The sequence below is a fragment of the Myzus persicae genome, unplaced genomic scaffold (genome assembly GCF_001856785.1).
Source record: "Myzus persicae strain clone G006 unplaced genomic scaffold, MPER_G0061.0, whole genome shotgun sequence".
NCBI lineage: Eukaryota > Metazoa > Arthropoda > Insecta > Hemiptera > Aphididae > Myzus > Myzus persicae.
This window is the reverse complement of record NW_019103659.1, coordinates 45,638-72,334: the sequence shown is the minus strand read 5'-3', so window position 1 is coordinate 72,334 and position 26,697 is coordinate 45,638. Positions and strand designations below refer to the sequence as shown.

Genomic DNA, 26,697 nt, shown 5'->3' with positions numbered 1-26,697 from the left:
ACGTTATAGATTTAATCGAGTACGTATCCTTGGTATTAAATAAAATAATTTTTTTGTTGTTATCTTCCCAACTATTAAAATTAATATATTGTTTGTCTTTAAATTTTAAGTTATAATATAACATAACATTGTTAATAACAAGAAAAATTTTATAACATGTTCATTTTGATATCCAAGTAAAAATCTTACAGATTATTTAGTAATGACATTGGCAAAAACATAATTAACTATAACGCCCATAACAATATAACTACCAACCTACTAGTGTTATTTCATTAAATTTTTTAAATTCAAATCTTAAGTATTTAGTGTGAAGTGAATAATAAAATAATAAGATAACTGCAGTGAGGAATATTCTTATTATAAAATACCCTTGAATTCAATTTGTTTGATGGGTTAATACGATTTATAATAATTAAGGTTGTTCAGAACTCGTTCTTTCTAAAACCTGAGACTTAGTCATTAATTGTGATGTCAAAATATGTTTATTTCGTATTTATTATTATTTCGTTCTTATAATTTTATTCGCATCAATAATGATGAAATAGATGCTTATAATTTCTGTATACTATTAATAAATAGACTATTCCAACGTAGGTAATTATTGCTTGTCTTATTAAGATTAAAATCTTAAATCAATGTATAAAAAGTTGATTTTAATATACTACTATTTTTTTTTGTATTGTTCAACTATAATATTGAATGCTAGGATTAAATAATGCCATAGTAGATGTAACTTAATAAATTATAATTAGGATTTTGTAAATTTGACGCCGAGAGGCACGCGACCGCATCGCGATCATAGTAGTCGTAAATCACGTAAGTGTGTAATATTTAGGGTGGTCAGACGTCCTGTGTTACGCGGGAAAGTACGGTATTTCGAAATTCTGTCCCATTGTCCTGACATGACTTCCGGTACACTAAAATGTCCCGTTTTATAAAAATATGTAAAGAAAATAACTAAAAATTAAAAATATATTCCTACCTGTATTAAATATCAATAAATATAATATTATAATTATACATATGCAGAATAATATTGTTTTAGCCATATCATTATTATGATTTTGCATCTATATCGAATTCGATTATAAGAATGTAAAGTCATTTTTGGTCTTTGTCGTAATGGATCACAAATTCATAACCTGCATAGACCACGACGTCTTGAAAGACTGACGATAAAACATAATTGTATAATAATACAATACATGTATATTATTTATATTTAAGTAAATGATAATGTCACTCTTTATGAAATATTTATAACTTTTATATTTTGTCAGTTCCCTCACGCCATAAGTACTACTGTTGGGTAGTTCCTTAAACTCATGTAAACTCACGTAAAAACACATAAACACCGCATATATGCCTATTGTAAACTAACTTTCCAGATTGTATATTTTCCAAATAAATGTTGAAAAAAAAATATTTTGCCAGTTAGCGCTCAGCGTTTCATGATTTTCTGTTGGAAAATAAGCCACTTTTATAATATACATCCATCCTAAAAATATTTGCCTTTAAAGTTTATTTTATTAATAGACACTAGTTAATGATAATGAATACTAAAAAATGTTTTTAATTAATAAACTGTAAAACTGTGATAAAAAAATTGTATTATTTTTGTAAATTACATTATTTAGTCATCATTAAGACATTAAATATTTAGGCATTTCATTAAAAATAGAAGTAAATTCATAATAAAAAAATTAAATCCCGTATTTTCGTATTTGATATCTGGCCACCCTAGAAATGTTCAAATATATTATCAGACGAGTATAATATATTAATACACACCTGCAATAGAACAATGAAAGAATCATAAAATTATTTCTCTGGTTGAGACTCTGTACCCTTTTTTTAAAAACTTTTGTGGTCAACAGATATTGGAAGTAAATGGATCATATTACGTACATCATACACTAGTATATTAAGTAATAAATAATAATGCAATATAAAATTGTATAATATATAGATTATGTATCTACGATATGTTCAATATAATATATTCTACCTGCAGATAAGGGAGTCAGTGATTGCAATAATGTGAGGGTGAAAAATGTCTGCAACTATCGCAGTACCACCCCATTGTACATGGCATATGATGGGTAGTAAATACTTTTAAATACCATCACTGGCTATAATTACATAATACTGTATTAGTGGTGCTATATTAATTAATTACAGCTAACCACCCAGCACAAATTAAGTCGACCAAGTTACTAATAAGTACCACTACGACCTACGATGCTGCAATAGCAGCGGCGTCCGTGTGCTTGTGGACGAACTACAATACAAAATCGCTGTGACCAAGTGAAACTCGTTTATTTCTCATACCATCGCGTGCCGTCGACCTTGTATATACCTATACCATTAATGATGATAATTAAGAACAATAAAAGTATAATAAAAGATCATATTATTATCATTGCGCGTTTTATTGTATAATATATATAATATATATATACACATCTAAGAAAGAGCAAATAAAGCGGGTGTTTGACGCAAAAACACCCGACGGCGGGGGACCATCAGACGCAATAGCGGCCATACAATAATAATAATAATAATAATAATAATTGTTAATGATACATAACACGTTGAGATGTTGACACGGCGGAGAGATGGAGAGAATCTCCGGCGATAGCTGGAGAGCTCGCCGGGTGAAAAAAATACATAAAGCACTCGAGTGGGGATCGTATAAAAAGGTCATTGAAAAACAATCGTACGTCCATTGGTACATTTAACGTCGGCGCGGGTGCTGAAATCGTTCCGGGTTGTTTTAATTTAATACACAAGTACATTTACAATATACATATATTTTGTACATACATATATATATATATATATACGTGCATCGTGCACGTACATAATACATAAATCGATATTTTTTTTTTGTGATTTTGCCAGTACCTACCAACGAATTTTTTCAACATAATTGTTATAATTGCATTGTGAAACCAGTTTCCCCGAAACCAACAACAGCGCTCGCTTGAAAAACAGTAAGTGTTGACATTACACCGATCGATCCACATTGTATCTATTATAAAAACTTAAATCATATTATCAAAAAAAAAAAAAAAATTTCCATTGTAACACATATAATATGACGCGTGTTGTATATTATACTTACGTTCTACTAAGTGCTCTATATTCACTGCTTCTTATATTGTACTTCCCCTATCTCTGAATTTTTCAACTATTCTTATTTATTTACACCCTTCTTCCATATAATATCATATTATGAATTTATTATGATTTATGTTATACACTACCTATCACAATTTATTTCTTTTTACTCACACTTAATTTTAAAATACCAACATCTGATATACATTTTAAATATTTTGAACGATAGTCTTTTAGAAAATTCTTTAATACACAAACAATGCACATTGTGGTATTCTATCACGTAAGTGGCGATTTTTATTTATTTTTAGATACATTTTCCCTTTAGCGATCCATTAATTAATATTTAATAATTAATAATTAAAAAGAATTTTAAATAAAAATTATACGTTACCGTTTGAAAATCAAAAATTAACACTGTTATGACAATATTAAGGGATGAAAGTATTAAATTATTATGAACAAATATAGATTACTATAGTGCCGTAAATTAATTTTCAAATATCATGGCCAGCTATCAAAAAGTTGTAATGTCACAACCCATGAATCATACAAATCATCATGCATTTCAATCTGAAATTAAACAATTTATGATTTATCCCAATAACACACTAACTTTTTAACACAAACAATAATACTATTATTTTAATTACCGAGTAATAAGAAACACGATCGTAATAATACTCGTGTGATATTATGATATGGAATCGTGAATTATAATCGACAATAAAGTACTTCAGTTATTATAATATCAACTAGCTATTAAATGTAATAATATGTTAATCGGCACGTTTTTTACGACTGTCTAGCTACACATATAGCATGTAATTGATTTATCAGATTCGTATACATGTAATATATTTTTAGAAGAATTATATAGATACATAATGTTTTGATGGATTGTAGACTATTTACGTTCCTACTCACTTCGCAAGTATAAAGTTTTTAACACTAATTACTGATTATAATATTGTGAATTATAAGCAAAATATATGAGCTCATGTACGTGATCGTAATATCACTCTATAAATATTAAATACTTATAGTATTTTTACTATATATTATATTTTTACTTATATTATATTCGACATAATAATTTACATAATATTTCTATTAAGCTTTAAATAAAATTGGTCATCGAAAAATTTGAAAGTGTTTATAGAGTGATTCAAGTTTTTCGATGACCAATTTTACTTAAAGCTTAATAGTAATATTATGTAAATTATAATATCAAATATACATATAATATGCAATAGGTAGGAGGAAAACCCTATAAATGCAAACAATTATTATTTATATTGTGTGCTTACTGCAGTCATGTTTTACAATCAACGGTGAACAAATAAGAAAAAAAGAATTTTTTTTAACAAAGACATATTTTGATTAATCTATCTAATAATATAACAATAAATATAGGTACCTTGGTAAATTTGACAATTCACATTGATATCGATAGCACTGGGTCTCTACAGTCAGAGTGTGTATATACACGAGCTATACCTGGTGGATTGTGCTATGTGTTTACATTCTACCATTCTATTGAAAACGTTGGGAAAGAAATAATACGTAAAATACAACTTTTAAGCGACATAATTATAATATATCATATTACACACACGATATCTTTATACATAGGGGTACTACTATACCTATCGATTCTATAAAAAATGTTTCAAAACGATATACCAAAAACATCGTTATATTCGAATTAACGATAATAACGGTCTAATCAAATTAAAACGACTTGTGTTTTTGGAACGTCTCGTCTTCGATAAGTCATATCATTAGATCCGCGTTTTTCGATTTACATTTTATACCTATTTTAAGTTCGTGGCTGGCTTCAGACCGTCGGCGCGTATATACGAACGGATACGATCTTCTATATACGTATACCTATACTCGTGTATATCTGGTAAGCGATAAATTTTTTTTTGTGGTTTGACGAGTCCACTACTCCGCGTGTTACAAGGACTTGGAAAGTACCTGCCGCCGACACCGTGGTCTTCGTTGTTTAATTAAAATCAATATCGGTATATTGTTGTGAGACCGGTGATTTATGCGGTGGCTGGGCCCGCCGAAGGCTATCGATCGGGATTGACCGTCTTCGTCTTCCGCCGACGGGCCAATAGAATAATATTAATAATATCATTTAGGTAGGTGGTAGGTACACGTGGCCCGGGGAGCGTATTTAAATCATATTATATCCTATGATAGGTACGCCATTGTGTTCGTGACGTACGAATAGCGTTTGTCATAGAATCCCAAACGGTTATCAAAGCATCATTTATATTTTATTATTATACTTTGACCACTACAGAACAGATTGAATTTAATCTATTCTGTGATTTGACGATGGTAGTTTTTAAACGACTAACGGACCACCGAAGATTGATGATCTTAAATCGTCTTTTAATTCGTCTTTCATAATGCGGTGACGTCGCGTGCACGACACAATATAATAATAACGATATTGCTTTCACCGTCGTTACTGCGAGTCGGTAATTCTACGATAATATATTGAAAGTCACTGTTCCGGCGGACCATGCGTGAGTAGGTATAATAATATTACAAGCGTGCATTCGATGCACTCAACCACCGCGTATCGTTGTTATAGCACATTGCACACAATGTAAATAAGAGTACGTAATTCGACGTATTAATGTATGTTTCAATTTGTACGAGAGTCATAATATTACGAGGGGTTCGTGAAACGCTACAGTTTTAAAATACTCATAATATCTCGGTTCAGAATTTAAAACGATCGTAAAAAAGCCAACGCAAGAAAGTACTCGACAATAAGTCTCATAATAATAGGTCAATTCATTCCAACACTGAAACCAACCACACAAGGTTGGTTCCGCCGAACACACGAATTGTCTATGTTGGGCGTGGGTCGTCAGACAGAGAAAACATCAAATAGTGCTCCGACGTGATCATAATATATATTATAGTCTAGGCGCTGAATTCGCACAGGTCTCCAGGGACCGACTGCACCATTGCGGGCGGTCGTCAGTTTTGCGCAATTTGGCGAATTTTTAAAAATCGTAAACCTCTAAAACACCTGGAGCTATGCATGCACCTAGCTAAACTACTACTGGGTCACACACGCGACGCGACGCGGCCTTAGCAGTTATACATTATATTATTTCTAATGGGACGGCGAGCGGTGTCAACGTGCTACAACGACTTTATTATATTATACGTGGTTGGCATTGAGATGACGGTTGTGATTAAATTATTATTATTATTATTATATTGTTTCGCGCAAATTTCCAAATCGTATACAACACGCCGCCACGCTGGTGACAGAAAAAGTTGGGCGACGGCGACGACGACGAATCGTGGTTACCTACAATAAGTGTGGTATATATGTTTCTATACTACTATTTTACAGGTAAATAATTATATTATAGTCATTCGATCCGTAATCACATTGTACGAACACGCACACACGCCCTATACGTAGTTGTTATTGCTATTTGTTATTGATAATATAATAATATATATTTGTACGGTTTTTTTACGACGATTTTCTTATTGTTGCATTCGTGTGTATAGGATAATATCTGGACATAAATGTATTATAATTTATTAGGTTGTCTTCCAAAGTATTTTTTTATTGCGAATGTAAACAAATAATATATTAATATGTATTGGGGTAATTGTATAACAAATTTGTGTATGTATATGTGTGTGAGTGAAATTTTTCATTTGGTAGACTTGCGAGTGAGTGAGTTTGTAAGGAATCTCGGAAGAAAAGTCCGTTGAAAAAGTCATATAGTACATTTTTTGACTTCAAAATCCGAAAGTATAAACTATTTAATTCACAAACTTAAAATATTTTTTTTCTTATTAACAAATAATAGCTTTGGTAGTATTACTGAGTATAGCCTATTTATGAATCGTCAAATCCATAAACTTTAGATAACATATTATATAACATACCTAGTTCAAACCACCGGGCGACGGGTTGTTGTAGTTTTGTATACATAGAATTTTTTTTTGTTCACCACTTATTATTGTCGATGCTGACAGTGTAATTCATATGTAATTAGCAGGGAACGGATTTTATTGTAAATACATATTTTTATTGGAATGAGATATTTTTAATCTGATAAAAAATGTGCACGATTCTGATCATTCTTATTGAAATAAGCCCAATTTTATTTTACATATTTTTACATATTTGGGTAAAAATACATATATTCGCATATTTTGTAAATAACTGAATATTTCATAAATATTTAGGTATTTTTGGTTTTTTTCGTCAATTTAAAACGACGTCAAAGATTATTTGCCTTATCTTAATGGCAATCAGATACCCTGTGGTCTAAATATTATACGCTGTCGATGAAAGCCTAAAATAATAATATTTGTAATTTTCAATGACGATGAACATTATCTACGTTCTCTAAATGGACTTACGTACTTTATACACTGCTATCGTATTATACACTGTGGACAAGTGGGTAAGTAACGTGTTTATTCAATTTTACGGTCTTCAGTGTATGTCTAGTTACTGTTCTGGCGGGCGTAATTATTTGCATCGTTTTTTTCTTCATATTTACATCGAAATTTTGTTGTTTTTTTTATAAAATTGTTTAGAATGCCTTAAGTTGTAAGTTCAATCAATAATAAGGTAGCCGCATATTTAAAAGAATTTCCGAATGAAACATTTCAAAGTGGTGGGAAAGTTCTATACTGTAAGTGTTGTGAAAAATCGGTATGCTATCATTACGTCAGTTGATATGGAACGTTCATTCAGTCAATACAAAAACATTTTACGACCAAATCGCCGCCATCTTACGTTTTTAAATCTTAGAGATTATGTAGTTTCACATTGTTTTAATAATTATTAATTAGATAAGAGATAAGATTTTTATACTTACTTTTTCTGTTAAGTGGTTATTACATTGCAGAGAGGAGTAGTAGTGTTCATACAGATCCTCCTCTGCTGTCGGTTCAAACGGAAAAAAAAAAAGTGGTTATTACATATTTTGATTATTTTTTTACATATTTCAATAAAAATAAGTACATATTTATGTACATATTTTGATTTTTTTATTACAATAAAATCCGTTCCCTAGTAATTAGTCATATTTGTGCTCATGACACATATTACAACAGCCGTACACCGATGGACATCGAGTTAGCACCCACCCCCTATAGGTCTAAGCTACCTATAACGGTCTAGGGAAAATGACCTTGTGCTCGTTTGGTGGACCGTTCTCGATTTCTTGCGAATGTTTACACATCATCGCTCACATACCATATTAATTAATACATGTATTTATGTATTTTTGACTTTTGTTGATTTTTTCGGAATTTAAGAGAATAATATTATGTGTAATGTCGTTATACGTTGATGCATATGGTATATAAATATGTATGTGTGTGTGTGTGTGTGTGTGTGTGTGTGTGTATTGGTGGTGTAGTAAGCCGTGAGACGGTTTCCACAGTTCAAGGTCATTTACCTATTTCATAATAACTGCTACGCGGCTCGGCGATTTTTGAATGTGTGCCACGCGCACGACCGCACACTAGTTTAGAGTTTCCATTAGAGACGTAAGGACGTTCGAGTAAAAAAAAAAGGCTTTCACCCGCGGGGAAAACGATGCGAAAAGCCAGTCCCTAAAATGCTAATAAGACATTAACGATAAGTCCTTTGTATGCGAGCATAAACGGGCGGCACACACTCGCATTGGTGGCGTGTTCCGAGGGAGGCAAACTATTTATTTCCAAAATAGGTTTTTAACTATTGAATGAATGTGATTAGTGTTATTTATTGTAAGGATAAAATATTAAAATTTGTCTCGAGAAATTTCGAAGGATCTCTTGCAGTTGCGTACCCAATAAGGACGGCATAATTCGTGTGTGTGTGTGTGCTAAAATTCTGAATACAGCCTTGGGTTCACCGCTGCACGTTTCGTACATGAATTATGTACGTGCAAACTTAATCGTCATATACTTTTCGTCCCCACGGAAGTCACATATACTATATACATCGCATCCATCACGTCGCAATAACGCCTATACTCCGAGTGAATTAATAGTGCGTTCGCCGGTAGACGGTAAATATAATACGCACAAGTCCCACGGAAGTGTATATGCGCGCTACGATGATTCACTCGCCGCCGCCGCCGTACGGATACAAATATTATTATGATTAATGGCTATATATATATATGTTATATTATTTTTAACGCGAACACACCAAGCCGTCCAAGACGCACGGCAATCGACTTCTACATCCATTGTAACAATAATATTATATTTATTTAATACTCGCGAGACGCGTTCAATATTTTGGCGAAGGACGTAGGTACGACATTATTGAACCGCTGTCGTCTCAACTTTGTGCGCTGTCATGTTAACGATCCTTTGATTTGAACGATCTCGATATGGGATTTTTGCATGACGAAGCACATCGCTTTGTCTAAGATTCTATTATTGTACGCCTGAAGACGATCATTAATACAGTACCTGTATATTGTGAGCAATTTGAATGGCACCCACGACGTTTGTCTGCAGTGCGATGCATACGCGAGTATAATACAAAAATGTTATCTTATATTGGCACGGACAACTTTTTTGCGTCTGAGCTCCCGTCGGGACGTAACAATATACGATATTACAATATTGCACCGTAATATTCTCCCGTCGATACATTATTATTTGCGATTCATTACGAAACACACGTTTTCGTATTAACTGTACATTTTTCGAGTACATTATAATATTTTTAAACATTTATATTGTTATTGTCATTAACAAATAAAAAAATATGATGAATAACGTCAGTACTTACTCAGTGAATGTAAAATTATAAAAATATATCAGCTGTGTGAGGTAAAAAGCCATGACACAAAAACGCATTCAAATACAAATACACTGTATGTTAGTTGAATAGGTAATCCTCTGACCATGTAAACGACCCCTCTTCTTCGACTATCGGCCGCGTGGTCGGTCAGTCAAATTACTTACTCGTTTGTTTTGAACTCGAGATTTAAATTCCGACCGTTCTTCGTGGATAAACATACGCTTAACGTAGGTACTCGCCGTACAGTCTTGAAGGGTATTGTACAATATATTCTTAACTTAATCCATTACCTTTCCGTTCGACTAACTATAGCTAAAAGCACCTCGTTGATAAATAAACAAAATAAGTGCGTCGTGTATGGTTTATATTGTTGACATAATATAACTTAAATTATACAAACTACTAACGGATTGTCTTACCGATTATTTCAGCACAAGCAGTCATGGGCGTTTACCCGGCAACGTCTTCGACCCTCCAAGGACCATCTGTCCCGATAAGCAATGACATCCAACTGCACAGATTGTTTGAACGGAACGAAAGCGCTTACCCAGAGCACATGGCCGTGATGCACGGAGGTATGGACATTTATTTTAATATTTTCTATTTAATACAGAAAATTAGAGCTCACAAGCATAGACAGAATTTGGGTTGATCACGAGGGAAAAGTCGCCACCACCCCCACCAGAAACAATATTGAGAGGGCTAACTTATCACCTAAAATGTGTCAGTACATTTTGATTAATTTTTAGCTCCCGGCAATTAGGCCAAGTGCTGCCTATGCTCACAAGTCACAACTGAGTCCTGACTTCAGTATCCTAGAATTTGTACAGAAAGAGATTAAACCGGCCTATGATTTTTGGAAACGAACGCAGCAAATGGGTGATTGTAAACTCTTATCTTGTTCAGAAATATTAAATTCTTACGCGGGTCAACTTAATTACCTAAAGGGGACATGTATAAACACTTCTGAATCTATAATTTGAATTTCATTAAAAAAATATAAATTATTTAAATTATAGTTAATAATAATAATTTAAATCTACATCGTAATAATTATTTTTATAATTATACGAATATACGAATTAAAAAAAACTAAGTGTTTTTTATTTGTGTGTGGATAGTTTATAATTTTTCGTGGTATAGTTTTAAAATAACTCTGGAGGGTTTATATATTTTCTTCTGGTAAACATAACGTTGACAGCGATTACCATAAATACCATCAAGAGAAACTCTAGTAAACTAATAGTTTTGAAAATTGGGGGAATTTACCATACACAATCGAGAGAGAGTTTACAGTCACCCCAGCAAATATATAAGCATAATACATGAGTGTCGCGTTTAACAAAATTTAGAAAATTGTTCTGGTATGGATAAGCCGATTCTGGTTTCTGGTTGTGTTCAAATCGTAAACAGTTATATTACTTCAGTCCACAGACGTAAAATGGCTGGGAGGGAGCTAAGGAGATTATAGCCTATATGCATACACTTGACCACTGCACATATTATTATACTCATGTTAAACATCGTGATTCTATACATTTTCGTTTTTTATTATTTTAATAAATGTGCAGCTAAAACGCGTTATCGTGCGTGTTAAGTGTAAACTTTATGGGATTTTGTCTTCAGAACTTGGACAACCTTCAGTGCAGCTTAACTTCACGGAACTAAATGCCATATCTAATCAATTGGCCAGAGGGATAATCGCACGCGCTGGCCCCAAAAACGACGACGGCGACTTCGTAGTAGCCGTTCAGCTTCCTCCCGGAGACGGACTAATTGCCACTCTGTTGGCCACATGGAAAGCCGGAGCAGCGTATTTGCCATTGGACGTGTCGGCGCCGCAACACCGGATCCAACACGTGATGGACGAGGCCAAACCGTGTTTGGTGATCACTTGCACACCCGAAGGTAATTAATACGCAAATAATACACATGGATTATTTGCATGGACATTACACGCACACGTCATGTATAATGAACCATTCGGCGGGTACAGAATTTAATTTAAAATATTATATTTGTCAGTCGATTACTATTATTGATTTTCACTTATCACAATGCTTGCACTTCGAATAAATTAAATCGCCGTGCGTCATGTGTTATTGTTTATACCTCTAGGTGTTTACTGTTTTATTTACATCAGTATTTTATTGTTTATCGAATATCGGTTTGCAGGAAATGTTCGTTTAAATTTTTATTTATATCTTGTATACTTACTCATATATTACGCGTTTATTAAAGACATTACCTTGGTCATGGATTTCTAACATTATTATCTCACTAATATTCGATAGGTTTATTGACTTGTATATTAACTAATTTAATTATATAGCCGAAGTTTATGACAACAAGTCGAACATCGTATACAGCCTTAAACAATTGAAGAGCCAGTCTGTTGCGCTTTCCGCATCCAACCTAGAGGACCATGAAACACTAGTGGGCTACGTTGATGGTAGAAGACCAGCAACAATAATTTACACGAGCGGCAGCACCGGAACGCCTAAAGGTAATGAGACTTCCAATAGGTTAAGGGCCGCCTTCCGAACAAATTTCGACACTTCGAGGTCATCAACTTACAAAATGTGTAGTGGTATTTTTTAAAAAAAATCTTTTCAGTACTATTCATTTTTTAATTTTTCGATAGGTAGATTAAAAATACCAACAGTTCCACACGCCTACAATATTAAGAATAATATATATATACATTTACATGTTAAATATAATATTTACAAAATGCAAACCAGTTGTCTGAGTACTACTCGTATGCCCGAAGGAAATTAGGTGTACCCACATTTTCAAAAAAAAACAAAAACATTACTCGCATTTACTATGTGTCTTACAAATCATATTAATACATTACTAATAAAGTCTATGCTTATTAATTTTAGCATGATGCAATTTTTAAAGAAAAATGTATAATCGTTTTTATAATAACATAGTTAGTTATTATGATGTGAATAATTATCAATTTCGAATGGGTTAGTATATTTAATACAATTATTATGACTTCGAACTTAAAAATTTTATTTTCTTGAATAATAATGCCATTAAACACTAAATATATTAAATTATGTTAAATACAAGTATATATTTATTTATTTACATTCATCAAGGTCGTAAATATTGTAAAAAGAAATTTGAATTTGTATTGATTAAAATTATAATATACTTAAAACAATGTTGAATATTAACTAAATGGTTACAATGATAAATATAGATTTTTTAACTTGCAATTAAAATTAATGTACATTGATTTTTATAAATTTTATAAATCTGAAACTAACGCTACTATATTACAGTATTTTGTCAACATAATTTATTAGACGGCGTCTTGAATAGGCAAACTAAGTACATGTTAATAAACAAACTAATCGCAGTTTGACGAAATGTATTGTATAGTATAATATTACACTATTAATATTACACTTTAATACTTTACACTAACATTCTCTGAGGCTATTGAAATTATTTATTTTTTGTTTCATCATGTAGAATTTATGAACTTCAAGGATACTCTAACCATTATTTTGAGTTTTATAATAGTGTGTGCATAATATAATTTTTCTTTTGTTTTTTCTTATCCATGTTTAACTGCCCAGTAAATTGTTATGAATACTAATATTATATTAATATTAGATATATAAAGCAATAAATCAAACTGGTTTCCACACAAGACAATATTTTCGTTGAAAAATAATTATTACTTTTTTTATTTCCTACAAAAATAATTTTTTATGAGATAGGTAAGTATATTGTTTATTAATATTTTTATTGCACGTACCTTACATGTTATACCAAACTGGATTTAATTAGGTGCATTTAATATAATGATTACTTAGACACTTTATACAAGAAATATCAACGGTACACGCCCAAGATTATTATGATTTTTTATTAATATTAAAATTATTAATTAATGATTATTGGTCGTTAAAAGCTGATTTATTATACCTTTTCATGTATAATTGAATTAATTTAAATAATTTCAAGTCAACATTTTCCAATAAAATGAGAAAATTAAATATTATACTAAATTAATAAAAATTAGAATTCGAGTATATCCCGGAGGAAGTAGTTATATCTTTACCTTTAAACATTACGAAGTAGGCCATTTTTCACTTTTCAATACCCATTCATAAAAAAACGTTGGCTTAAAAGCATCATTTTTCACAATTTAATCGATGTTCTTCCAGTACTCTAGTCTTCCATTCTCCATTCACTTATTGTTCTAAGATAAATGTAACAAAAACAGTATCATAAAAAATATATGTTGAATACTTAGTTTATTTAAATTAATTTTCTAATATTGCTTTCTATGAATACTTGTAAATGCTGTAATTTCCAGTAACCGTAAATAAAAAAAATACCATTTTGTTTCATCGACATTAAATTTACATTAAATATCAAAACATTTACTTTTTGAATGAAGTGGATTAAACGTATTTATACAGAGTGATTCTTGAAGATTGTTTTTGCTCTTTATATAATTTAATAATGCATTTTTTGAATCCTGAGTTTTGAAATCATTAGATTGTTTTTGGCATTTGAGGAGTCAGAGTGTTCTGTGGTAGTACAACACTACAACGTACGTATCATACCTAGAAATTCCAAAATTCAGTTATTAGACTAAAAGTGGGTGAACAATGAGCATTATTGGTGAATCACTCTGTACCTATATATTGTGTGTATCATTCACAAACCAACATTACAATTAATTCAATGTGGAAATTGTATTCAGCTAAAGGTTAGGTATCTGGTATCTGGTAGGTATCGTAATTTATGTTGGGAATTAATTCAAAGTTTTTAAGAGCATTGTCCGGCATATATTACCTATACACTTATCGTGTTTAAAAATCCAACCCAACTAGTTTTATACGTTATTTATACGTATACATATGTTTACACATTGAATGGCTTAAACAACTGGAAAAAATTAACACGAAATGCATAATATTACAGGTGTGAGACTTCCGCATTGCGTCATTTTCAACAGATTGAACTGGCAATGGAACCGGTTCCCGTACAGCGATACCGAACATACATGCGTATTCAAGACTTCGTTGACATTCGTGGATTCGGTGGCAGAAATTTGGGCTCCGTTGTTGCATGACACACCTAGATGCCTGATGGTAATACCCAAGGCCATCACCAAAGATCCAGAACGGTTGATCAATATACTTCATGAGAACAAGGTAAAATAAAGCACATTGTGTTTATCATAGCGGTCGATACGAGCAATGAAAAAATGTAAATGTAGGCGATGGGAAATCGAGTTAGATGTAAACGAATCATAAATCAAGTACTACCGAACGTTACAATTATTACGAATCACGATCGATGTTACCATATTCGTAGTACCTATATTAATATCGGGTATTATTATGAATCAAAAATTATAATAAGACGTACCTATAACGGATAAAAGATAGGATCTGCAAGCACAACCATTACATTAACTTAGAAATTTAACGTAGGTTATTTAAAATTACGGCCTACTTAATTATCACTTATTGCGTGATATTCAGAACTTCCTCCGAAAATTGGTTTTGGGTGCGTCCTCGATGGATGTCGATCGCAAGTAATTTTATAGTGTAATTATAATAATAATAACACAGTACATTAAATAATAATACATGGGCGTGGGACACATGGTCCATTAAAATATAAAGGACTTAAATATTTGGTTTGGATTAAGTATAATATACTATTCTTTTTAGATTTTAACTTGGCATAATTTACGTATTACGTGGAATCATTTAGGCGCAAATAGCGTTTAAGATTCTACAAAAATAATATTGAATACATTTAAGGAGAATTTAGAAAATGAATGGGGGGCTATTGAATTTTTTTGGGGGGAGGGCTTAGCCACTCAATCTCCTCTATTTGCATTTATGCGTGGTATAAACGTTTTCACTTTATTCTTATGTTGGATATTAATGCTGCACAAGCGATGTATTTTTAGGAATTAATTATTTTGATCAATGTTCTTGTGTGGAAAATAATTTTTAATAGGGATGATTTTCCATAGTGTGTTCTATGTTATACAGAATTCGGTTATAATTTTTACCTAATACAGATTTTATTTTTTGAACTAATTAATATTCATATATTTTTTCAAACACATCTAATTAACTATTCGCCTAATACCTACGAATTTATTTAAATCATAAAAACATTTTGGTGTTTAGATCGAACGTCTAGTATTGGTCCCATCGCTATTACGCGCCATATTGTTATACATGGGCATTTCCAACAACAACGAACATCAATCTTCTATGATAAATCAAGTAAGTATACTTCAACTGCGGTAGATTTCATTTTAACTAAAATTTTAATAGATATGCAAACTATTTTTTATCTTACATGTTCTGTGACTTGTCACTAGTCACTATACGTCTATATAGGTACTTCTGTTCATTTTTTTTTACAAAAACTTCGTAACTTACTTATTTTAATTAGCAAATTATCACTTTTTCAATCCAAATATTATTATCTTTCAAGACTTAAACAGTTCATGCGAATAGCAAATCGAATATCTTATAATTAGTGCGTGTATCGATGTTATATTTTAAATGTATAACTGCATTAAAATCCAAAATTATGTTCAATCTAAAATAATTTTTTCGATGAAAAATAAATTAAATAATATTAAATTAACCGTCTGTGTAGGAAGCTGAAAAAAACTAATAATTACATACTATAAAGTTCATTCATAAGTTGTATTTCATACATCATCTTTTCGTTTAAGAACGACGAACAAGGAATTCTATCGAGTTTGAAGTTGTGGGTTTGTAGTGGAGAACCTCTACCAGTGTCATTAGCCAAACAGTTTCTGGACACATTTTCTGGTCACACGCTGTGCAACTTTTATGGAAGCACGGAAATCATGGCAGACGTGTCGTACTACGCCATCAAGTCGTTCAAAGACCTGTGTTTCGGTGACAAAATTCCCATTGGTAAGTCACTACTCACTATACAAATATTGCATTTATATATAAGTGCTCAAAAAATAACGTGGCTTAAATCTCACCGTAATTATCCTCCTACATCTGCCTATCTACTGTATATATAGGATGTATCATGAAGTACTGACATATATACCATATGGACCATATGTCAGAACTTCGTGATACATGCTAAATATTTCACTAAACCCACGAGTATTAAATGAGCTTATACAGTTATACATAATAGTAATTTTCTTATAATTTATTATTATAGCTAGTTTCAATAAAAAAAAAAATAGACTTAACATACTTAACTTATGAGTACCTTCTTAATACTTTGAAATAATAATTAGCTCAAATTGTTCTCATAAACAATAAGTCTCTACAAACATAGGCGATCACAACATTTGAAACAACAGCAGAAAAATAAATTCAAACTTGTTGGTAACCATAAAAGTGTAACATTTGCGTTCATGGCCCTGTTTAATGATTAAATTTCAAAAATAGTTATTTTTGTTGACAAATATACCAACATCTCACTATAGCCACTAAAATAATTTATAGTAGCATACTCTATTCATCTACAATAATTTATGTCGTCGTATTACAGGCATCCCAGTGGACAATACGGCTCTATATCTGTTGAACGATAAGGGCCAGACAGTGGAACCCGGCTGTTTGGGTGAGTTGTACGTGGCTGGAGCAAACTTAGCCAGCGGTTATGTCAACAACCGTGACCCGCACCGGTTCATCGAAAACCGTCTACCTCACAACCAAGGTAATACCACCATGACGTGTAGGTACTTTTCAAAATAGTAGAATATATCTATCCTAAATAACCAAACAAATCTCAAAACGTCAACTATACACATATTATATTATTATAATATAGAGAATATAATATTATAGTATTATATTTACCTACCTATTATTGCACAAACGAGTCGTCGTAACAGAAAAACGTTATATCCACATGACTTAGGCATGGGCATGGACCGTTTGTACCAGACTGGAGACTATGGGAAAGTGGTAAATGGTGTGCTGTTGTATGAAGGCAGAACCGATTCACAAATCAAAGTCAGAGGACACCGAGTCGATTTGACTGAAGTCGAAACTGCCATTCAAAAGCTACACGACATGGGAATCGAAAAATTGGCAGTGTTGTGCTACAAACCTGGAGAAACAGAACAGGTATATTCATATCCAGGAATTTTAAATATTCTGATTTAATTTGAACTAAATAAAAACCAAGATGCATCTAAAAGATTAAAAAAATAAAATAAAGTGAATTCCACGAATAAAACATTTAATAACATTTTCATATCCAAGTTTAAGTGCACCTAAGTAATGTGTAAGTAATGTAATAGTATAGGTGAAAACAATCAATGCACAAATAAATAATAATGTACAGTAAATTAGGTGATAACTTTAATAATATTATACTTGTTAATAATTCATACTAGGACGCCTAAAGAATACAAATGCGTATTTGCGTTTTTCTTTGCTACAAATAAAAACGTCCAGACCATTGAATACAAATTACAATCACATGTATTTTTTAACCATGCCTTCTGCAGTTGCCAAAAAAGTTTCGAAGGACTTTCAATAATTTTTTTGCTATGTAGTCCTATACAGTTGTCATGAAAAATTGTATTTTATTTTATAACCATTAATCTGAACGAAATTACAAAATTATAACAAAACTATTTGAAGTTCTTCGAGTCGTGTAGCTAGTAAGACTTCGATTTGGAGCAAGTTTACTAGGTATACATATGCATGTATCTATTTATTTTATTTATAATATAATATTAATATTAAATATGTAATATTCGTAATTTATTGACCATAAATGAATTTAGCATAATATTATAAATGTATACGTACGACAGTATGTAATGAGATCTTCACGGCTATCTAAAGTTCTAAAATGACGACGAGAAGGAAATAATATTATTTACTTGATGTACCTGTCCTATAGGCTTTGTTGGCGTTCGTCGTGTTCGACAGTAATAGCAAAATGACTGCCACGGACGTAGAAGATCGGCTGAAAAACGCACTGCCGGAATACGCTCTGCCACAGGTACGTCTGTGGAAAATCTCGTTGACACGAGAGATTTAAAATGCACTCGTGAACTTTTAATTCTTTTACTTTATTGTTTGTTGTACTTATACACGTTATTGATTTAGGTGATTTCACTTGAATCGATGCCGTATCTCGTGAATGGAAAAATCGACAGACAGACGCTATTGCGCCAATACTCTGAAATATCGGGTAAGAGTGTAACGCGACTGTGGGTTTAATTATTACGGATATACTGCAGTGGCGTTTGCCGGGGTAGGTAGGTACTTATGTTTTGTAAGTCTTTCAAAAGGGAAACGATAAAAGTACACACCTAAATTTTTCAAAAAAAATGAAAAACATATTTTTTAACTTGAGAACTTGGAGATCCTGCCGTAGGAGACATAAGTCTGTGTGCCCCGCAGACACTCACAAACACATATCATAAATACGTCACTGTAGACCTGTAAACCTATATGTATATTAAATAATTATTGTGATACTATGGGGTATTTATTATTTTGCAAAATGTTTTGAATGTGCAGTGTCGGACAATTTCAAGGAATCGAAAATTGACTTTACTGGCATCGATGCAAGCCAAATGGAAACCGCTAAACACCTGTTCGAGACTGTGTCCTGCGTGCTGGGAAGTTCGCTACGGTCACACATCTCGCCGTCGGCAAACTTTTTCGCTCTCGGCGGCAATTCTCTGAACGCTATTTACACCATAAGTAAACTGGCTGACCTAGGATACTCCATAGGTGAGCACATCACATAGTCGGTTAATTATGTTTATTGATTTAATCATAATAGGTACATTTTAAATAATATTTATCTAATTGAAAATAATTTTTACTGACATTTTAAAAGTTTCTGTTATCAATATGGAGTGGTAGTTTATATGGTATTTCCTAAATATCATCGAAACTCGATTATTAAACTATATAAATAATATTAAAATAATATGGATATTATGTATTTATGTAAGGCAAAACTAGCATGCCCGCATAATATAATGACAAAGATAAAACTATACAAGGAATATACCTAATGTAGTCCAGATAAAAGAAATACATTCACATACATAATTAATGGTGTTTTTTTTTTTTTTAGCCGTCAGTGATTTTATAACAGCGGCTAATTTTGGTATAGTCATTAACAAAATGAGGTTTAGTAGTAAACGAAAAGCATGTTGTAACGACGACGAATGGCTCTCTGAAAAATATACCAGGCAAATGCTTGAACCCAAACACAAAGACGACGTGATCAAGTACGAATTTAGATATGTTATGACGTACTTAATGTGTTATAATTATTAGTTATTACAATATTTTTTATACAAATTATGCCATATATGAATCGATAAGTCTACGGTTGGTTGGTAAAGATAGTACCTATAGGCAACTTAATATGTGTATCTCGTCTTTCGCAGGATAATTGCAGACAGTTTCTACGAAAAAGCAGATCTCGAACACTGGATTGTGCCAAAGGTGCCTTACAGCGAATACACCGAAGTTCTTGAGTTGCTGTGGGAGCCACTGTTGGAAAAGAACTTGAGGTAAATGAGTTTGAGTAATACCTATTTATAAATTAAGATCGAAAGTATGTATTTTAATCACACGATAACTGAAACGATGTGTATTTGTATAGTTTTGTAGTGCAGTCCAAAGATTCTGATCGATTAATTGGCGCGGCGTTAAATTTCGATGCTCTAGACGAACCTGACATAGAGTTCAATGGCCGCTTGACAGTCATTTTTGAGTTCCTCGAATCCCTCGAAGGCCCCATAAGGTATTCATTGGTTAAATTATAATTTATTATTTTTCAGTTAGTAATATTATTGTTGTTGAACAGGAGAGATCATCTTCCCAAATCTAAAGGCAGCATATTACATAGTTTTATGATGGGCACGGACAATACACTAGACGCAGCAACTAATGTCGAGGTCATCACTTTCATGGAACAAGAGGTTTTACAGTTGGGTAAAACCAATGGATTTGAAGGCATATTCACAACAAACACCAATCCCTTAACACAAGTAAGATTGGAAGGACATATATTTATTAAATTGGATAAAATACATTTAAAAATTGTTTATTTATTATGTGTATAATGTATATTATTTTTTTAGCAACTTGGAGCCAATGTATTCGGTTATAAAATACTTCATGATTGCCAGATTAATAATTATGTAACACCTGATGGTAACAAGATATTTGGAGAAGCTCCAGACGACCAAAGAGCGATATGCTGTTGGAAAGTTATACAATAGGGTTAAAAAATTAGGGTATATTTATTTATAACGTTCATTAGTCTTGTAATGTATTTATTCGTTTGTAGATTTTAGGATTGTTATGTAAAAAAAAAAAAATGTCATCTCATTCAATAAACATTATGTAAACTTACTGTTTGATACAAACAAATGTCTTTTTTGTACGATGGAAAGATTTGGTAATATTTTTAATTAATTAACAATAAGAAGCTAAAAAACAACCAAGTTAATTTGGAGTGGTCGACACAAATTGCGAGGTCAAGATTGATTTTGTAATGCAGTGGCGGCAGCTGCTAATGCAGCAAGTTGACTACTGGCTACTGGCATACTTGTTCTGTCCAACTCGATATATTTCTTTATTCTTTTCCATTCTCCTGTATTATAATTCATTTGGAAGTGTGTTTCAACTAGCATGTTTACTAAGGTGTGGTCATTTTGTAATACAGTCTCATGATCTTCGCTCAATTTAACGGTTACTAAGCTTCCCAATTGAGGACACGGGTTATCTAAATTAACAAATAATTCATTGTAAAAGTTTGTTAAACATATTTTTTTTTTAATTTAATTTTTATTACCTCTACTCCCTGCCATGAATCCTAATATTAATGCTTTTTCAGGACGAGTTACTTTATTAGCATTTCTAAACATGTCCTGTGCTTCTTCCATTTGACTCCTCTGTATAAAAAATAATAACAATTTGATTGAAATAGAATTAATATTATTTTACTTTTAACAAAAAATTTAGGCATACCGTTAGAGAAAGCTGTGTTGGGGCAGCAGTATTTGAAATCGTTGTTGTAGATACTCCGACTTGGGCAGTTTGTGAGCGCACTTGCATTTGCACCATTGGTGGCTGAAATCATATAAAAAATAAATCTATAGTTTTAAAATCAACAAATTATTTGCTTCCCTCCAAATCTAATAATGTACAAGATTATAATTTTTCTAATGAATTGCAAATATATACAACAATAATAAGGAAAAATGTTTGCTGCTTACATGAATGACTTTAGAAGCAGCAGGAGCAGCAGGTGGAGATTCAGCTTCTGGTTGAGTAGCGCTTGAAACACCTAAAAATGTAATTAAAAAGTATTAATTTATAAAAACTCACAAAGATTTTAAAAAAATACTATTGGCTAAATTTAAAAATTTAAGATTTAACTAAAGAAAAATTATAGGGAAATATAAAGGTAAATATTATTGAAGATCCATGTAGATAGTTGTATTAGATAGATTAGTCATGGCTGTCAAAATATTAATCAAATAAAAAAATTAGTATTTTGTTGATTTTATGTGCTAGAAATTTCCATATTCATGGTTATAACATCATACAAGAGAAAAATACATTCCAATACTGTAAAAAAGGGGTAAGCGGTTGTTACAGTTATCAAGGTTATACATACTTGCAGGCTCATTTAAAGGTTCTGCTGGTATAGGCGTAGCGGGCGCTATATAACTAGGTACATGTTGAGGTGTAGATGGTGCTGGAGTTGGTGGGTTTAGAGGAGCTAAGCCAGCAGCATAGTCTGGTGTTGTGGATGTAACTTCAGTTTTAGTAATTGGCTGACAAGTTGTTCCAGAAGTTGATACATTGTTAGCTTCCAAAAGACGTTTGTTTTCTTCCATTTCTGAAGGAAGTCATAGATTATTAAGTATCTTCAGTAAAATAAAAATTGATAAAATTAACTTACCAGCCTTCTTGCGCTTCTTAGCTTGAGCATAACCTATAGGTTGCTCAGTTATTTCTAATATTTTAATACCACAGTCTTTACGCACTCCTGGTCTTGCAGGAGTAGCCATAGTGCTATTTACAGGATTAGAACGGAATCCACCACTAGGTATTGAGCGGCTTGGTATGCCTTTTAAAGGAGCTGTTAACATAATAAATATTTAGAATAAGAATAATAGTAAAAAATCTTTGACTAATATAAAATTACTTGTATCAGTCATTTTACGAGGCATGCCTCTCGATCGTACTGGAACAGTTGGAGCTGCATGCTTCTTAATATGATTAGCCGCATCAGCAGCTTTTTGTAAAAGTTCAGCTTTAATAGCTGCCGCTTTAGGTTTTCTTTTTAGGTTAAAATGCTTTATTGCAGTAGGCTACAAACAAAAAAAACAATACAATTCATAATCAATCAAAAGATTTAAAACTTAAACCAGAAACTTAATTTGATTTACTAATGGTAATTGAAGAAATATATTTTTTAAAGTAAATAAAAAAAAAAAAAACACAGTTGTAAAGAGTTAAAATGTATAGATTAAGCATTGTTTGTTTGATACAACAACGGTATGCATTTGAATCACGATTCTTTACTTTTCATATCTACCACCCATAATATGTAAACAATTTAGTGAGCAGTGTAGATAATAGTTTTTTGAACATTAATTATTGGATTATTAGCATCTCACTAAATAGTATAAAATGATTCATTGGTCGCCTCTTAACACGTTCACTGTATAAGACACCAAATGGTGTCATTTCACATCATTTAAATTTGTAGAATGACGCAAATTGACGTCTTTACCTTGCTATTAAATGCTCAACAATTTGGTCAGCGTTACAATTACATTTTTCATTTTTGGTGAATGTCTTTTATAATTATTATTTCAGAAACACAAGTAAGTCTTACATTGATGTTTTAATTTTTCAATTTTTATGAATTTTTTCCGCACCAAGACAAGTATACTCAAATATGATATGCAGTAAACGTGTTAATTGACATTTGTGTCCCATTGGAAATAGATAATAAATTGTGTAACCATATTAATAACACTGACAAATGATAATTATCTTAATAATAATACTATTTAATAGATTAAATATTAATATGAAGAAATATTGAATTAATAGTTTGTTTGTATAATAACTTACCGGTTGGCCTACAACATTAATTAGAGCATTTTTGTTCAAATAAAGACATTCTAAAGGCAACATTGTGTAATCCATATTTTTTCGTACTACAGAAACATAAAATGTATTATTTTAACTTGGTTTTAAATTAGAATTAAAGATAAATTCATACCTAATTTTTTTAAATCTGTTATTAAATCATTAAATATTCTGTTATTGTCTTCATTGTGAAAAAATTCTGTTACATTGAGACTACCGGTCGATGGGAATGTTTTCATCATTTCGGCTAACATAGATACCCACTGTTCACTATCTACGCAAGCGACTTCTAAGATCTCTTCGAGTTCTGTTCGCCACTATATTTAAAACAACCATTGTATAGAAATAATCACATAGGTACTACACTGTAAATTAATCATTACTTCTGCAATATTTCTTCTTGGAATATGAAAAAATGATAGTAACAGTTTGAGTTTTACTTGGGTCTGTAGATCGGGGAAGCAATCTTTTATATTACGCAACACATCGGACGTCAATTGTGTACATATCGAGCCACTAATCCATGTGTCGCTGGTCGTGCCCAATTTGTTGTGCAACCATAACGATATGTCGCTGTCCCTGACACTTGCCATTATCTAAGAGTTGAATTCTGTAAAACTGTAGAAACAAAAAAAAACCAATTGAAATACTAGAAACTAAATAACGGAAAAAACACTTACAAACAATTTTGCTACAACACGTCATCAATGAAATTAATTTTGGTAGCAGGATAGTATTAAAAACTACACATTAGTACGATTTAGGTAACTTTAAACAAAAATAAACCATTATTTACTTTTTAAAATGTATAAAAAAATTGCACGAAAATTATATCATTTTATCATTTTCAACATATTTTATCTATTGAACGATTGCAGTGTTGCCAAACTGCCAAACTAGTGAGTTCTTAAAAATGCTATTGACTAAGAACTGAGCGTGTGATAATATTATAGTTATATAGTTATAATTTATTCTGTGGTTATAAAACAAACTTGTGTAGTTGTGTTATTATTTTATTAATATTGTTAAATATAATATTTAATTCTCAGCAGATTGAAAACTGATGAACTGAAGATTAACTCATAAACTCAACAAGTAACAACAACCTGTCTACTTGTCTACGTGTATAAATGTACAAAATTCGGTTACATAGAGAATATGTACACAGGAATGTAGATTTACTGTCATTTTTTGTATTCAACAGTCTTCGATAATAATATTAATAAATAATAATACCTAGGTGGATTGATACACCTTGAACAATACCGCGAACTAAGATAAAATTATTCTATAGTTCATGATAATATCTATATGACTATATTAATATATTATATCATTAATATCGTGTAAAATTAATATTATGTTAACATTTCCCCCCTCCTAATCATTATTTATACCAAATCTGCATTAGTTTGTATTCCCGGCGTTCCCGCTAATTTCGTTTTATTTCTGAAGTTTGGTGGTTTCATTGGTTAAGTAACTTAAGCCCTATAATTTCCGAAAGTGTTTGAGGTATCACCTAAAAGGTGTCCTACGGAGAGCTTGTAAACTTAAATATTTTGCAATATACAAAAATTAACAATACGTACCTTAATAAATGAAAAAAAAAATTGTTGAAAAACATGGGTATACTCGCGGGCAAATGTATTTCAAAAAGCAAATAAAAATATTATTCAATTTAAATTGATCTTTATTTAAATTAAATAATATTTTTATATTTTCATATTTTATTATATAATATAACATATTTATAATTTAATCCCCCCCCCACCCCTTAAATATTTTTCTGGCTATGGCCTTGATTTTCATATTTTATTATATAATATAACCTATTTATACTCAAACGCCCCCCATCAATATTTTTCTGGTTACGACCTTGTGGGCATGTAAACTTCTTTGATTTTTAATTTTTAGAAATTTATTAACTGTATGTAAATGTATTTTATTACAATATGATTAAACCAAAATTGTACTTTAAGGAAATTATTAATTGCAAATTAATTTATTGAGGAGATATTAGATTATAGACTATATAGTAGAATATACTATACATAGTTCGCGAGTTTGTGTTCAGTAGAAAATAGTAAAAATTTAGTTTAGTAATAATGAGAAAGAAAGTACCTAATTAAGGTAGCTTTAATACATGAGAGATCCGATATTACATCCAAGCGGTATAACAATTTGAATCCAGAAAAACGTCGTTGTGAACCCAGCAAAAAAAAATCATTTTCCTTTTCATATGGTGAGATAGGTAAATCTCCGAAACCGGAGAGTGGATTTTGTTGTATGGGATTGTTAGATTCACCTAGGATAGGAGAAGTGCAGTGAAGATACGTTAAGTTCTGAAAATCTTCACTGCACTTCTCCTAGCCAATGTAAATCTAACAACAAAATCCGTTCTCCAGTTTCGGAAATCTACTCCGCTAAATGAAAATCTATCTAAAAATAACTCTGTTCTTAACTGTGAAAAATTAAATGATTTTATTTTAAAATTTTTTAGATTCTGAGCGAAGCGATGAATGTATTGATTTTACAATGATGTGTGTTTTTTTTTTTATTTTTTTTTTTATTTTTGTGTCT

At 31.5% G+C, this 26,697-nt stretch overlaps 2 protein-coding genes across 5 annotated transcripts; one reads left to right on the top strand and one right to left on the bottom strand.

Annotated features, from left to right (window-relative positions):
• Positions 1-2,722: 2,722 nt before the first annotated feature.
• On the top strand, positions 2,723-21,358 carry LOC111034988 (bacitracin synthase 3). 4 transcript variants are annotated; one of them, XM_022316453.1, is made up of 17 exons: positions 2,723-2,999; positions 10,378-10,521; positions 11,573-11,854; positions 12,279-12,452; positions 14,906-15,138; positions 16,135-16,233; positions 16,695-16,902; positions 17,504-17,671; positions 17,876-18,084; positions 18,872-18,973; positions 19,081-19,165; positions 19,498-19,713; positions 20,066-20,222; positions 20,385-20,510; positions 20,603-20,743; positions 20,807-20,990; positions 21,084-21,358. In XM_022316453.1, the coding sequence occupies exons 2-17, from the start codon at positions 10,389-10,391 to the stop codon at positions 21,222-21,224; spliced, it is 2,658 nt and encodes an 885-aa protein (XP_022172145.1). In that variant the 5' UTR covers positions 2,723-2,999; positions 10,378-10,388; the 3' UTR covers positions 21,225-21,358. The 4 variants fall into 4 exon arrangements, with proteins under 4 accessions (XP_022172145.1, XP_022172144.1, XP_022172146.1 ...); XM_022316452.1 differs by lacking the exon at positions 2,723-2,999 and adding an exon at positions 6,417-6,520; XM_022316454.1 differs by lacking the exon at positions 2,723-2,999 and adding an exon at positions 10,180-10,292.
• On the bottom strand, positions 21,271-24,950 carry LOC111034989 (negative elongation factor A). The gene is made up of 11 exons (XM_022316456.1): positions 24,798-24,950; positions 24,501-24,735; positions 24,251-24,434; positions 24,100-24,185; positions 23,162-23,327; positions 22,916-23,095; positions 22,628-22,852; positions 22,224-22,294; positions 21,976-22,077; positions 21,800-21,899; positions 21,271-21,730 (listed from the first exon to the last, which is right to left on the bottom strand). Exons 2-11 carry the CDS (start codon positions 24,708-24,710, stop codon positions 21,483-21,485), a joined length of 1,572 nt encoding a protein of 523 aa, XP_022172148.1. The 5' UTR covers positions 24,711-24,735; positions 24,798-24,950; the 3' UTR covers positions 21,271-21,482.
• Positions 24,951-26,697: the final 1,747 nt, after the last annotated feature.